The sequence below is a fragment of the Octodon degus genome, unplaced genomic scaffold (genome assembly GCF_000260255.1).
Source record: "Octodon degus isolate 3935 unplaced genomic scaffold, OctDeg1.0 scaffold00184, whole genome shotgun sequence".
NCBI lineage: Eukaryota > Metazoa > Chordata > Mammalia > Rodentia > Octodontidae > Octodon > Octodon degus.
Genome location: NW_004524760.1, coordinates 835,476 through 849,853, shown reverse-complemented (window position 1 = coordinate 849,853; position 14,378 = coordinate 835,476). Strand labels below are relative to the sequence as shown.

Below are 14,378 nucleotides of genomic sequence, written 5' to 3'. Positions count from 1 at the left end.
TTTGTTTTGTTTTGTTTTGTTTTGTTTTGACATGGGTCTTGTTGTGTTGCCCAAGCTGGCCTTGAACTTCTGGGCTCAAGCAGTTCTCCTGTCTTAGCTTCCTATGTAGCTGAAACCTCAGGGTTTGGTAAGCTCTTTTAAACAAGCTTTCATCTGAGTGTGGTGGTGCACGCCTACAATCCCAGGACTCAGGAAGCTAAGGCAGGAGAACTGCTGTGAGTTCAGACTCAGCACGGACTATACAAGACACTGTCTCAATAAAAGCTTTCAGGTTTCTATAATGCCAACGTCTGAGGACTACACTTTGAGAAGTCCTGATCTGGACAATGCCTGAAACACTCCTAAAGGGAAGCTCTGTCTGGGGACAGCTCTATCTTTGGAACTGCCTCAGCTCCTCAAGCCTGAGTTGAAGGGTGTGGCTCAGGGAGGCTGGGAGGACCATGGCAGGGGTTTTCCTCTAGGTGTCCTTAGCCCCTGCAAATTTAGACCCTCTTTCCACAGGTCTGGCCTGAGTAATTATTATGAACTGTTGGGTGTGCATCCTAGTGCCAGCATGGAAGAAGTTAAACGAGCTTTCTTCATTAAGTCTAAAGAGGTATGAGTGCTTCCAAAGTGGAAAGGAAGAGGGCCCTGTAGTGATGCACTCCAAGTTCCCAGCAGTATCTACTTCCTGGCTGGTGCCATGTTCCTTCAGGATGTATGGAGATGGAAGGGGCTCAAGGCTTTGCCTAGGTAGGAGGAATGGCTGGGTGCAGAGGCCAGGGCTCCAGCCTCATGAGCTAGGTTTGCTTTTGTTTCTTTTTCTTTCTTTTCTTTTCTTTTCTTTTCTTTTCTTTTTTTTTTTTTAAGATAGAGTCTCACTATGTAGTTCAAGCTGGCCCTGAACACACTATGTAATCCAGGCTGACCTTGAACTCATAGCAGTCCTTTTGACTCAGCCTCCTGAGTGCTGGGATTACAGGCAGGTTCTACCACACCCAGTTTAGGCTTGCTTTTTTTGACTTTGTCTGCTCTTGAGAAATCTGGATAGTGTCCTACGGAGAGAGCAGGGGGCTGGCAGTAGGGGGAAGTTTATATGAGGGTAGAGGGTGGGAGTCTATTTGTCTTGATGTTCTGGCTGTCATGGGTCAACCAGTGTAAGAGTAAGGGTGCACTGCCCAGGTAAGGTCTCTGACAGCAACAGAGTCCTTGTGGGTAGATGTCATCAGGATGGGTCCTGGGAAGGGATATGGAAAGAGAGATAAGGGGAGTCCTGCTCCATCCCAGCTACACCCTGACAGAGACCCTGGGAACCCAACCCTGCATAGCCGCTTTGTAGAGCTGAATGAGGCTTATCATGTGCTCAGCCATGAGCAGAGCCGCCGCAGCTATGACAGCCAGCTACATTCAGCCAGCCCCCCGAAACCACCAGGGACCACAGCCTACCCTAGATCTGCCAGACAAACACACAGGTACAGCAATCTTGTCCCCACCTGCTGCCACCTCCAAGTCTCCAAGACAACCTCATCTCCACATGTTTCCCTCTGCCTCCCAGCAGCTCCTGGGCACCCCCCAATGAACAATACTGGGCCCAGTTTCATGGTGTGAAGCCACAGGGGCCTGAATCACAGCGGCAGCAGCGGAAACACAACCAGCGGATGCTGGGGTACTGCCTCTTGCTCATGCTTGCAGGCATGGGCCTGCACTACATTGCCTTCAGGTGCATCTGTGTCCTCCCCCCGGGGTGGTGGCAGAGGCGGGGTTGGGGGAGTCCAGTGTGGTCAGCCAGTCACAGCATGCTACAACCTGCAGTGTGTGTCTCTCCAGCTAGAGTTGCACCACATTGGCATTTGGAGCCTCTCTTTACTTGGTAAAGGTGGTACTGCAAGGAGGGCTAATATTAGCATTTTCATAATTTGAATGTAAATCTGGTGCTGGCTGCCAGGTAGGCTGGAGCCAAGTAACATCATGCAAAGAAGCAAATGCATTGTAACTGAGCCTTCCCAGTAACAGTCCTCCTGTGGTTGTTGGTGTCCTTGGCCACTCTCTCATCCATACCATGATATAGATTAGGAAATTCAGCCAAGATAGGCAGAAGCCAGCACCCACTGCCAGCAGCCTGACTAGTTAAATGACAGAGACAGAGTCAGCACCCTTTTAGCTTGTTGGGGGAGCACCCCCATGACCAGAGCTGCTTCAGTGCTGTCAGCAGGACAGCTAAGGGCTTGGGGCACTACTGGACCTTGGGAGGCCCTCCCTGCTACTCCATGCTCCTCTCCTCACTGATCACAGACACATCTAGACCTAGCTCCCTGCTGATGGAAAGCTGTGAGAGACCCTGGAGCAGGGTGGAGGAGGGAGCAATTGAAGGACAACAGGGACCGCAGGGACTGAAGTTCACCCCTTTGCAGGAAGTTGGAGCAGTTGCATCGCAGTTTCATGGATGAAAAGGACCGCATCATTACCGCCATCTACAATGACACACGGGCGCGGGCCAGGTCGGTCACCACTCCATCCTGCCCTTGCCAGTCCTGGTACTACCCTCCAGGGTCCCTGGCCCGACCCCTGTGGTGCTTTCTCCTTCAGGGCCAACAGAGCGAGGCTCCAGCAGGAGCAGCACCCGGGTCTGCAGCCATCGCCCTCCAGGGCTTCCTCGGGCTCAAGGCTCGTGCCCCCTAGCGCTAGCCCCTGAAGGACTCTCTAGGCCCACAGGGCATTCCCGCCTCTTGAGGCCCGGGCCTGCACGCTCCGCACAGCACACGCAATAAAACGGTTCTCAGAGCTCCTGTGCCACTTGCTCTTTCAGACCCCGCGCTTGGACCCCCCCTGCGGCCTGGCTACCCTGGAGCCCAGCCCTCTGGGCGGTGCGTCCCCTTTCTGCTCCGCCCTGCCCCGCGCCTGGTGGGGAGCGCGTGTCTGGGTCACATGAGCCGCCCGCCCGCCAGCCCGGGCCCGGCCCCCCGCTGTCCCGCCATCCCGCCGTCCCCGCTGCCCGCTGTTTGCTGCCGTCCGCCGCCCGCCTGGACGGCTCCTCCGGCCACCGCCACCGAGCCGCGCTGCACTGCCTGCGCTCAGGGCTCGGGAGGGGGCCGCGGAGGAGCCGCCCCCCGCACTCGGACCCCGCCCGCCGCGCCCCGGCCTGCTAGATGGGGCTCGGGCCAACGCCCCCAACACTGCCGGGCTAGGGCAATGCGGGCGCCCCAGGCGCATGGCCCCCATGGGCACCATGCGCCCCCTGCTCCGCCGCCTGCTGCTCGCCGCGCTCCTGCAGCTGGCCCCAGCCCAGGTACGCCGCCACAACGGCCTGCCCACCCCCGTGCCCTCTCAAGGTTGGCGGAAGTGGGAAGGCGCCCAGCGGCCTTGGCCTCCAACTCGGACACCGCAGGGGCTCAGGCATCACCAGGGAGGTGCCCCTCGGAGCAGGCTGCCCAGCCGAACCCTGGGCCACTCCCTCGCCCCACCCCCTTGCTCCGCAGGTACTGGTTCTTGCCCACTGGGTCCTCTTGACCTGAATGGAAAGCCCCCTAGCAAGCCCAGCCCTGAGGCTTGGAGATTTGACACTGCTGGCTAAGTTTGCTTGTCAGGTCTTGGGCCCTGGCAGGAGAAGACAGGTAAAGCTAGTGCTGAGGCTCTGGCTAAAGAGCAATCTGGAAAGATGTCAGAGAGGAGGTGAAGGTTCCAGATTCCAAGGCCACCCTTCCAAGAGTGCACTTGGGGTCCAGGTCTCTTGTCTCCACAGGCCCCGGTCTCCCAGCATGATGCCCCTGGCCATCAGAAGAAAGGTAATAGTTAACAGTTACTTGGCATCAGCCAGTACTAAGTGGGTTTGCCCCATGCCCTGATTTCAGGCTCAGAATGTCTCATCTTGCATAACCACAATTCTGTAAGATGAAAATTATTATTCCCATTTCATAGAGGAAGAAGTTGGGGCAGAGGGGTTGCTGGGTTCTGGACAAACAGGTCTGGGAAAGGTCCTGCCAGCCAGGACCAGATTAAGAGGACAGTAGAGGGGATAGTGGAGGGGCACACCGGGACTGGGGAGGACAGGTTCTGGAGCAGCTGCAGGAAACCCAGTAAGGACTTAAACCTTATGGGTCTGCCCACAGTGGTGTCATGGATAGATGTGTATTCACGTGCCACCTGCCAGCCTCGGGAGGTGGTAGTGCCCTTGACTATGGAGCTCATGGGTACTATGGCCAAACAACTGGTGCCCAGCTGTGTGACTGTGCAGCGCTGTGGTGGCTGCTGCCCTGACGACGGCCTGGAATGTGTGCCCACTGGGCAGCACCAAGTCCGAATGCAGGTACCAAGGCAGGTGGGGCAAGCAAACTGGTTCTCTGGGGTCCAGGCCAGCTCAAAGAGCAGCACACAGGAAGCTGGAGATTGGCCACCAGGGTCCTGGCTATTGGAGGAGCCGTTCTCTCTCCAGTCTGCAGCCCTGTCACTATTTCTCCATGTTCTTCTCCCGAGCACAGATCCTCATGATCCGGTACCCAAGCAGTCAGCTGGGGGAGATGTCCCTGGAAGAACACAGCCAATGTGAATGCAGGTGCCAGCCAGGATCAGCTGCTTCTGAGCTTGCTGAGTCCAGGCGTGGGGGTGTTGGGCGTGGCAGTGCCCTGCAGTGGGGACCAGGTGTCTAAGAGTGGAGTCAGAGGTCGGCTTGGGATATGGGGCCAGAGAGTAGGATGCTTGGCTTTCCTGATCTTTCTTCTCTCTTTGTCTTTGTCATTCTTACTTTTCAGACCAAAAAAAAGAGAGAGTGCTATGAAGCCAGACAGGTGAGTCCCTCGGCTCCTCCACGGTTGGGTTTGGAGCCTAGGCCCAGCACCCAGGAGAGGATGTATGAGTGGGCCAGGGGTTATTCAGATGAGTCATGAACTTTAGTCCCTCCCACGTGTCCCTCTACCTGTCTTCCCCCTCTCTTCCTGTGATTCCCCAGATCTGTGCACCCTGGCTGGTCCTTAACTCCTGGGGAGATTTTTCCTTCCCTCCCCATACATGTTGCTTCTCCTCCTAGGGTTGCCACTCCCCATCACCGCCCCCAGCCCCGCTCTGTTCTGGGCTGGGACCCTGCCCCTGGAGCACCCTCCCCAGCTGACATCATCCATCCCACTCCAGCCCCAGGCCCCTCTGCCCACGTTGCAGCCAGCGCCGCCAGCGCCCTGACCCCCGGACCTGCCACTGCCGATGCCGACGCCGCAGCTTCCTTCGTTGCCAAGGGCGGGGCTTAGAGCTCAACCCAGACACCTGCAGGTGAGCACACTGGGAGGTAGGGATTAGGGCACTTGCCTGAAAAGCCACTGAAGCTGTGTCCTGGAGCACGTTCAGAGTGAGCCTGCCAATGGGAAGAGGGCCAGGAAGGAGAAGCTGCTGAATGTGTCAAATAAACTTTTAGCAAGCATCTTCTGGTACTGGGATCAGTGTAAACACCGTGGACTATAAATGCTCACATCTGAATAGGCAAATCAGAGACAGAAGAGGTAATGCTAGTGGAAGATGCCAAGGCCTGTGGCAGGGGCATCTGTCATCATCTTTTTTTTTTTATTTTTATTTTTTGTGGAACCGGGGATTGAACTCAGGCCCTTGCGCTTGCCAGGGAAACGCTTATTCTACTGAGCCATCTCCCCGGCCCCTTGTCATGATCTCTTAGTGGTCAACCATTTCGGGTGGTAGAGGACATCTGCCTAGAATGGAAATTTGCAGAGCCCGGCCTTTCTAGGAGCCCCTTTGACAGACATCGCCCCACTAGGCTCCCCATAGACCGTGGGATGTTTTGGAACCTTTGGGCACCTTTGTCAGCAGTGCTGTTTAGCCATCCCATGTTCCTCAGTGAGGCCATGGGATGATGCCATATTAGCCAGGTCAGGGGCCTTCCCAAGAGGGACAGGAGAGACGGGTTGGCCCAAGTTAATGTGAGTGCATCAATAGGTGCTGTGGCTAAGCTCAGCCAGCAAGAACAGACCTTTTTCTCCTTCCACAGGTGCCAGAAGCTGCGAAGGTGACACATTGCTTTTCAGACTGTGGGGTCACTTGCCTCATACATCACACCTATAGGAGAAGAAAGGGGAATCTGCTAACAGCCCAACCTATAAGACCTTGGTCCTAGTGGAAGCTGCTCCACAACCTGGGCCTCTCAGAGGACTCTTCTGCTGTCCTTTGTCTCCTGCGGCTGCCTTCTGTTTGACAGAGTTGTTGAGATGGTGACAGTGTGAAACGTTGAGTCCTAAGTGAGGGAGTGATTTGTGCTACCCTGTGCATGTGAGCATTTTACACCTGGCTCCTGCTTTCCCTCCTCTAAGGAAGCCCCACAACTCTGAAAATAACAGGATTTTGGCTTTGGTATAGAAACTATGATTCTCCCAACCTTGATAAAAAAAGATAAAAGGAGCTGTCCCTGCCTATGTCACTTTGTGTCACTATCCAGGCTGGCTGGTTTGCATCACTACCTCCTAGAACTGAAGCTTGTCTTGTCCACTCACCATGCTGATGGAGGAAGTGAGGCCTAAGGTCCCCCAGCAGGTCCCAGGCAGAGCCTAGATCATGATTCACCACTTCCCTGATGGGGCTGCTGAGCATGTGAACCCTTGCATCCTGTTTATCACTGCCTATGACCAGTGAATTTGTGGTAGAACCCCAGTCTGCTGAATGATCTTAGTTCTTACTGCCTTTTGTGTTTTGAGACAGAGACTTGCTATAACTCACTGTGTAGTCCAGACTGGCCTTGAATTCAGGGTAATCCTTCTGCCTCAGCCTCCTGAGTGCTGGGATTGCGGGTGTACAGTACTATACCCAGCTCTTTAAAACAAACAGCGGAAAAAAAAACACCTTGTATTTTTTTTTTTTTTTAATGATACTGGGGATTGAATCCAGGAGTGTTCTACCATTGAGCCATATCTCTAGCCTTTTAAATTTTTGTTTATTCATTTTTCAGTGCTGGGATTTAATTTTTTTCCTTATTTATTTATTTATTGAATAGAGTCTCACTAAGCATTTCCGACTCTTACTGATCCTCCTGTTTTGGCCAAACCAGCACTGGGATTGCAGGCATGCACCAGCATGCCTGGTTTCAGGCTGGCACAGTGTACTCAGGGGCTGTGGGATTTGGCGTAGCAGGCGGTACCAGGCATAGAACTCATCTTTCTGCTTGCCAGGTAGGCCCTTAGACCATTGAGCTATCTCTCCAGCCCCCACCTTTTTAAAAAAAAGTATATGTGGCACTAAAGTGAATACCCAATGCTGGGATTAAACCCTGGGCCTTGTGCATACTAGGCAAGGACTACCTTTTTGAGACACAGGCATGCTAAATTGGCCAAGATGGACTTAAACCTATGGTGGTCTTCCTGCCTCAGCATCCCAAGCAGCTAGCATTACATGAAGGTGCTACAATCTTGGCTACCCCTTTTTGAGCCTGAGTTTCTATATATGCATATGGAGAGAGGAAATGATTGCTTGGTTGGGGTTGCTGGGTTGCCAGAAAAATCTGAGTCTGTCTTCACATAGTAGAAAAGACCACCCATTTTCCCTGCAGGGCAGCACTTTTAGTTTCAGCTGCTTGTTGCTCCCTGTAGCAGGGCCTGTAAGGCACACACCTCTCCCCACCCCCATTCCTCCCCTACCTTAAAGGGAAATACCAGAGGTCTGTGGCTAGTGTATTTGGTGTAGGAGACAATCTCCTGTCCCCCCAACCTAGTCTTCACCTTCCCCTCCCTGTTACCTCTAGGCTCACTCTCCTTTAGGGGACTGAACTCAGACCCTTGCACTTGCCAGGCAAGCACTTGTTCTACTGAGCTATCTTCCTGGCCCCTAGGCTCACTCTCCTGGCGCTGCTTGAGACTCCTGAATTGTCTGGCCCAAACTTGGCCCCTAGAGCTTGCGGGCCAGCTTCAAGGACTAGTGTTTTGCCCTCTTAAGGCACAATCAGAAACAGAGCCCAAAATAGCACTCCTAATGAAGGTTTCCATGAGGTGCTGGTTTTGTGGATGTGGTTGCCATCCTGGTGGGCCCAAGCTAGGAATGAGTTAAACTCTTAAGAGGCAATGGGTGATAGTAGCCATTACATTTGCTCAGCTTTGTCATTGGGACCTACAGCTAGCATCTCTGCACCCATTTAGGACCAGACCAACTTGCACAAAGTTTCACATGCATCTCCTGGTTTTATGCTCAGTTCTGAGGTCCAAGGTCCAAGTTACGATTATCCTCCATTTACAACTGAGGAAATAGGCCCAGAAAGGCAAACTGGTCTGGGACATCATCTTAAATTGTCTCCCTAGCACTCACTGTGGGATCAGTCGTCTCTCAACTACAAATTTGTTACATCTGCTAATGGATGTCTAGAGTATTGGGCACTGGTGGGCACTGAGGCATCTGAAAATAAGTGGTGTAGGAAGGGGATCAGCCTGACAATTACAAACCTGACCGTGTGTACTGCCAGAAGCGAGCCAGGTTCCCGCTGGGGTTTCAGAAAGGAAGGCCCTGAAACTACACTTTGGCTCAGCTTTACAGGTGACCTGTAGGGTGGGTATCACCAAGCATGTTTACCAAATGCGAAGGAATATGGTCAAGGTCACACAGCCAACTAGTGGCAGACCTGTAATTCAAACCCAGTTCTTTCTACAGCAGCTAATGGAGCCTGGTGCAGGCCGGACGTCGGTAGGAGATGCTGGGGGCAAAGTAAGATGGCGCCCAAGGCTTCCACCAGGGATTCACGTCTGGTTGACCGGAAAGTCACCTTGGCCGGAAGTGCCTTTGGCCTTTCCAGAAGTCACTTTCTCCAAACCCCGCAGAGTACAGTTCCGGCGGAAGTGACAAATCACGTGGTGATATGGAGGCGGAGTCAGAGACTAAGCCGCGCCACAGCGGGTTTCGCAAGGTCCAATGAGGGAGGGCGGCGTGGCCCGGCCGCGGCGAAGGGAACGCGCTTGCGCAGAGGCGGCTGCGCGAGCGGGGTTGACTCCGGGGGCGCGGCGAGGAGGTGAGCGGGGGCCACAGCCCGGGCTGGGGGGACCCGGGGTGCAGGAGGGCAGGCTGGATCAGGCCGGGTAGGAGCGGGCAGGTGCTCTGGGTGCCGACGGGGGATAGGTGGCAAGAAGACCAGACTGGGGTCGGAGCTGTCTAGAGATGTCGCAGGGGGAGGGTTCTCACCCTGCACGGGGCGGAGCCCTGGGACTCGGGGCGGGACGTGGGACGAAGGCCGGTGGGACCTCCGAGCGGGTGCGGACGGAAGGAGGAGCTCGGCATTTGGGGGCGGGGCCAGGACTGCTGGGGGGTGGGGCGTGGCTCTTGGAGGAGGAACGGGAACTGGTGGTGGGCGGAGCCTCGTGTTTGGCGTCAGACGGGGGAGGAACCCAGGCGTTTGGGGCGGGGCTTCATCCTGTGAGTGGTGCGGCTCCAGTTCAGGAAAAGGGATCTAGTTCTGTTGAGGGAGGAGCTGCGGGTAAGGGGGCGGAGCTTCACCCTCTAGGGGGCGGGACCAAGGAACCTAGTGAAGGTTTAAGCCCAAGTAATGCCCCGGGGCGTCCGCGCGGGGGCGGCCTCCGTGGTGGCCGTGCCTGGGGACGTGGTAGGCCAAGGACTCCCCCCGGAGAGGTGGTGTGGGTGGAGCGGGCTCGTCGGCCAGCCGACACAGGCCCAGTCTGGGTGCCCCGACGGCCCCCAAGGGCCCAGAGCTGGGGCGGTGCCCCGGGCGGAGACACAGGCCCGGGGTGGGGTGTACCTCCGGAGGAACGGGGCTCCCCAGAACCTCCTAGTGGGGATGTATGGGTGCCTCGGGGTCGACCCCCTGCAGCAGCGGCAGAAGTGTTGGTATGCTGGACAGGGGGCAGCTGGGTGTGGCGTGAGTGGGGCCGCCCAGTTGGGGCAACTGTTGTGCAGTCAGATAGGGTCTGGACGTTGCGTAAGGGGACGGGTGGGAACTGAAATGCAGAGGTGGAGACCAACAGGGAGGGAAGGTTGGCGGGTGAGCAGAGGGGCGGGGCCCTGGCTGCTGTGGCCTCCTCTGACCCCCTCCCCTCGCTGCTGGGGTCCTCAGCCAAGCCCCCTTCTAACTGGACTGGTAAGTGTGGCCGTGGAGACCTGGGAGAGGGCGGGGACCTGGGATGAGGGGAACCTCTGGGCAGGCAACAGATGGTGGGGCTTCATTCTTCCAGGGTCCTGTTTGTATTCCATGCCTTCCCCACCCTCCTCCCGGTCGTTCGGTCGGGGTCTGTGCCCACAGAGACATGAGGCCGAGCTGGGTCCTGACAGTGTTGTCCATCTGCCTGAGTGCCCTGGCCATAGCCACGGGCTCCGAGGGCAAACGGAAGCTGCAGATCGGGGTCAAGAAGCGGGTGGACCACTGTCCTATCAAATCGCGCAAGGGAGACGTCTTGCACATGCACTACACGGTGGGTGAGACACTACACAGTGGGCGAGGGGGTGGAGCTTTTTCAGTAGGTGGGGTTTATGGAAGCCAAAAAGGACTTGGGAACCTAGTTTGTCCCCTCAGCCGGGAGAGTGATGAAGAGGAATTCCTTTTACTTCTAAACCCGTTTCCAGTGTTTGCCACTGTCTGCTTCCCAGGGTGGATACCAACAAGCGTGACAATGTACTGTAAACTGTCCAAGACTTCTCCTGTAAGGATTTTTTTGGGGGCCGCTCAGGATGCCTTCAGGACAGGTCTGGTTTGGCTTGAGGATGAGGAGATGAACCACAGCATCCTGAGCCTGACTGCTTTGTTTCAGCAGGCATTTAAACACCTGAGCTAATGGGCAGGCCCCCATTCTCCTATAAGGAGTATGGCCACTATGCTGTGGAGACCTGCTTGACGGGGAGAACAGATGAATGAGGGGTGTCAGGAATGGTTCCTCATCCTCATTGGTCTTTCCATCATCCCACAGGGAAAACTGGAAGATGGGACGGAGTTTGACAGCAGCCTACCCCAGAACCAGCCCTTTGTCTTCTCTCTTGGCACAGGCCAGGTCATCAAGGGCTGGGACCAGGGGCTGCTGGGGTGAGTCTGGGAGTGGGCCAGGGTGTACATGGTCCTGATCCAGGAGGTGAGCTGGGAGGCAAACTGGGATTGGGGGAGCTAGGATCCTGGATATTGCCATATGCTAAGCATGTGTTGTCCTGCAGGATGTGTGAAGGGGAAAAGCGGAAGCTGGTGATCCCATCTGAGCTGGGTGAGAGGCCCTTCCTAGGAGGATGGGGATTTCAGGGTGTGTGGAATGAAGGGTGAAAGTGTCTTCAGCCTCAATGGATTCCACCCTATCTATTCCCTCTAGTACCTATCCCAAGGCTGGCTATGTCTAGCAGCTGGAATATGCCAAGATGTGGGGCATGCAGCTGTAGTGCCTGTGCTGCAGCTGTCCCATCAGACCTTGGCCATTCACTCATTTGTCCCACCCTCCACTCTGGTCCTCTCAAAACCAAAGAATCACCCTTTCCTGCTCCACTGAGCTGAAGTATAAGTGGGCCTTGCCATGGCTTATTTTACTTCTTTCTCTAGCTTTTTGAGACAAGGGCACGTTAGATAGTCCAGGCTGGCCTCCAACTCCAGGAAATCCTCCTGCCTTAGCCTCCTGAGTGCTAGGTGATTGTAGGCATCCACCACCACACCTGGCTTCACTTTGTTTTTTTTGTGTACTTTTCATAGGATACGGAGAGCGGGGAGCTCCCCCCAAAATCCCAGGTAATACCCTTTCTGGCATCCCCATGCCTTCCACTGGAACTTAGGTTCCAGTCTGACCTCACCTCTCCCTCCAGGTGGTGCAACCCTAGTGTTCGAGGTGGAGCTGCTCAAGATTGAACGCCGGTCAGAACTGTAGCCAGCTTAAGAGGGGTGGGGGTGGGGACCCCAAGAGGGACCAGACTGTTTAAAAAACAAAACAAAACAAAAAAAATGTTTAAAAGTCCATGGAGTGAACATGTGTTTCTTTGTGGGCCCTGAGAGACTTATGCTAAGACCACAGCTTCAGGGAACAGGGTATAACTCTGGGGCTAGAGTGCTTGCTTAGCATATACAAGGCCTTGGGTATGACCCCAGCACCTTACCTCCAAACCCCCATAAACCACAGCTCCAGCCTCCCCTCTGACTGCAGAGCATCAGGGTCTGGGCTCATGGGCATGGTGACCCTTTTCCAGAGAGGATAAAAAGTCCTAAGGGCTGCCTGCCACACTGCTCCCCAGCCACTTTCAGTGCCTGTCTGGGAGCCAGTTCTGGGCTACTGCCATGGCTATGTGGCCCTCAAAGGCCTGCGGTCACCTGGGAAGCTGAGCTGGCAGTAGCTGTAGGAAAGCCTAAAAGACCCTAAAAGACCAGCCAAGCCTGTGATTAGCTGCTCCAAAGGCATAGCCTAGCTTTATTAAAGGGCCCGTGCCGCAGAATCAATATAAAAACACAAAAAGTCCCATCAGTTTAATAACAATAAAAAACCCCAAAAATGGAAAACTGAGGGGGCAAGGGAAGAGACCCGTAGGCCAGGGACACGGGGAGTCCTGCTCATGGCACCAGGCCTAGCTGCAGGGTCCCCCGTTATTGCTGTTGCTACGAGGTCTGAGGGGCAGCGATTGTCCTGTGGGAGCCACCATTCACCTGGGTCAGAGACCCTTACTTCTTCTGGGGTGTGCTCAGCTTCTGCATGCCCCGGATCTTGTCCAGCAGGCCAGAGATGAAGGCCTAGGTAGGAAAGGGACATAGGGTGACAGGCTCCCAAGCTGATAGCCCAGGCTCCCCACACTCCACCTTTTGCAGAAACCACTTACCTCAGTGGGTTTGTAACAGTCAACCAGCAGCTCCTGGGGGTATAAGTATACAGTGAGTTCCCAGGGATCCACACCTAGAGCTCAACTCTACCACCCCCAAGTGACTTGAGTCACCTGTGGCTTAGGAAATGTCACTGCTAGGCAAAGATCGTCAGCCTCCGTTTCCAGAGGCAGAAACTAAGGCCCAAAGGTGGCCTATTTCAGGGCCTTGCTTCCCCAAAAGACAAGTGTCTCATAGCACCCACCCATTGCCCTGCCCCAGCCCCCAGCCACACTTCTCTCACTTTGACCCTGGCAGCCCGGGTATCATCACTTTCCATGTCCAGGAGCTCATCCACATCAATCTCCAGCTCTGGTATCTCCTCTTCCTGGGGTGGGGTAGGGGAAGGAGAGACAAGGGCCCGAGTTGGGATAGAAGTAAGGGGCTGGCAGGTTTCAGTTCCTGCCTGCCTCAGGACCAGATCAGCCCTCTCCCCAGCAGAGGGTGGCAGCTGCTCTGAGAAGGAAAACAGACCAGGCCAGTGCCAAGGCAAACTGCCCAATGTGTGTGTGGGGGGCGCGCTTCCTGTCCCTGCCAGTGGACACCCGGGGTGCCAGACAACCAGGGCTGGGGACCTTGGACTGGGAACCCAGCAGATGTGTCTTCCCAGCATCCGGGCCCCCATCTCACTAAGAGCACTGATGGGGGCCAGCTGTCCCAGTTCATCACAGCCCCCTCCCCTCCCCCAAACACCTGTCATAGCTTCCTGGGAGTGAGGAGGAAGTGAAGGGTGAGGGGTCAGGGGGAAGGATCCATGCCTGGTAAAGGGGAAACAAAGGGCCTATGCTTTGGGGGAGGAAGGGGACGCCCACCACCCCTCCTTCGCAGGAAGCTGCTGCCCTGTTTGGAGCCAGCTTCGTTCCATGGCTAGGCAAGGGTAACCAGCACCAAGCAAACCCACTCCCCCACCCTGCCCCCTGGGGCCTGAGTCACTATCTGAGCAAATCGGGAGTCATGGGGTGGAGAACCAGAGGCCAGAGAGCATGGTCTAATCTGCCCACATACCAAAATGGAGTTCCAGGCTAGCCCACTAAAACAATCAAGACGCTCCACAGTACCCCAACCAGCTCATTTAATAGAGGTTCAAGGTAGCTAGCTTCAGGTACGTTACATCTCCTTCCACCGCCACCCTGGCTAGCCCTGACCCCTGCCAATGCCGGGCCATCCCTCAAAGCTTGTTGGAGGGCATCTCGCTGGATCTGGGGAGTGGCACGAGGGATGCGTAAGAGAGAGACTTAAGTCGGATAAGAAAGAGCACACACCCGGCGGAGGTTGGTGCGGAGAGCGGTGCGCGCCCAAGCGGGGCGCCCTCTGACTCCGATGACAGGCGGACAGGTTGCGGGGCTCCCGGGCAGGACAGCTCAGACCGACTTTGGGGTGTCGCGCGGGGAGGGGGAACACACCTGGCAGTCGTAGAGGCGCGTGAGCTGTTCCAGGATCCACTCCTCCAGGTTGAGACGCTTCCGCAGCTCCTTGCTGTCGTACTTGACGGTGACCTTCCCTTGGCGTCTCACTGGGCCATCGTCGTCCGCGTCGCCCGGGCCCTCACCTGCGGCCCCCGGCGGGCTCTGAAAGTACACGCGGGGGCCCGGGCCGCCGCTGCCTGGTCCGGGGG

At 55.8% G+C, this 14,378-nt stretch overlaps 4 protein-coding genes across 12 annotated transcripts in view; 3 read left to right on the top strand and 1 right to left on the bottom strand.

Annotated features, from left to right (window-relative positions):
• The window catches only part of Dnajc4 (DnaJ heat shock protein family (Hsp40) member C4), a 4,929-nt gene extending 1,961 nt beyond the window's left edge, over nucleotides 1-2,968 (top strand). For 3 of the 4 annotated variants that reach the window (XM_023703949.1, XM_023703948.1, XM_023703951.1), the window contains 5 exons: nucleotides 502-595; nucleotides 1,267-1,451; nucleotides 1,535-1,699; nucleotides 2,391-2,477; nucleotides 2,566-2,968. In XM_023703949.1, coding sequence (XP_023559717.1) covers nucleotides 502-595; nucleotides 1,267-1,451; nucleotides 1,535-1,699; nucleotides 2,391-2,477; nucleotides 2,566-2,671 — 637 coding nt within the window. In that variant the 3' untranslated portion in view covers nucleotides 2,672-2,968. The remainder of the gene's footprint in view (nucleotides 1-501; nucleotides 596-1,266; nucleotides 1,452-1,534; nucleotides 1,700-2,390; nucleotides 2,478-2,565) is intronic. The other variant, XM_023703950.1, reaches the window with a different exon arrangement.
• Vegfb (vascular endothelial growth factor B) lies at nucleotides 2,964-6,383 on the top strand. 2 transcript variants are annotated; one of them, XM_004643773.3, is made up of 7 exons: nucleotides 2,964-3,265; nucleotides 3,719-3,761; nucleotides 4,086-4,282; nucleotides 4,455-4,528; nucleotides 4,725-4,760; nucleotides 5,101-5,235; nucleotides 5,963-6,383. In XM_004643773.3, exons 1-7 carry the CDS (start codon nucleotides 3,188-3,190, stop codon nucleotides 5,982-5,984), a joined length of 585 nt encoding a protein of 194 aa, XP_004643830.1. In that variant the 5' UTR covers nucleotides 2,964-3,187; the 3' UTR covers nucleotides 5,985-6,383. The 2 variants fall into 2 exon arrangements, with proteins under 2 accessions (XP_004643830.1, XP_004643829.1); XM_004643772.2 differs by having other exon boundaries at nucleotides 5,000-5,235.
• A 2,440-nt stretch (nucleotides 6,384-8,823) lies between these two features.
• Nucleotides 8,824-11,873, top strand: Fkbp2 (FK506 binding protein 2). 5 transcript variants are annotated; one of them, XM_023704002.1, is made up of 7 exons: nucleotides 8,865-8,953; nucleotides 10,010-10,033; nucleotides 10,196-10,364; nucleotides 10,857-10,969; nucleotides 11,095-11,141; nucleotides 11,615-11,650; nucleotides 11,725-11,873. In XM_023704002.1, the coding sequence occupies exons 3-7, from the start codon at nucleotides 10,200-10,202 to the stop codon at nucleotides 11,784-11,786; spliced, it is 423 nt and encodes a 140-aa protein (XP_023559770.1). In that variant the 5' UTR covers nucleotides 8,865-8,953; nucleotides 10,010-10,033; nucleotides 10,196-10,199; the 3' UTR covers nucleotides 11,787-11,873. The 5 variants fall into 5 exon arrangements, with proteins under 5 accessions (XP_004643824.1, XP_023559770.1, XP_023559772.1 ...); XM_023704004.1 differs by lacking the exon at nucleotides 8,865-8,953 and adding an exon at nucleotides 9,288-9,783; XM_004643767.2 differs by lacking the exon at nucleotides 10,010-10,033 and having other exon boundaries at nucleotides 8,824-8,953.
• Nucleotides 11,874-12,295: 422 nt separating this feature from the next.
• On the bottom strand, nucleotides 12,296-14,376 carry Ppp1r14b (protein phosphatase 1 regulatory inhibitor subunit 14B; the record flags this gene model as incomplete). The annotated part of the gene is made up of 4 exons (XM_023703954.1): nucleotides 12,296-12,637; nucleotides 12,724-12,756; nucleotides 13,008-13,091; nucleotides 14,167-14,376. Coding segments are annotated over 4 exons (396 nt in total), but the record flags the coding sequence as incomplete, so codon positions are not given.
• Between the last annotated feature and the right edge of the window lie 2 nt (nucleotides 14,377-14,378).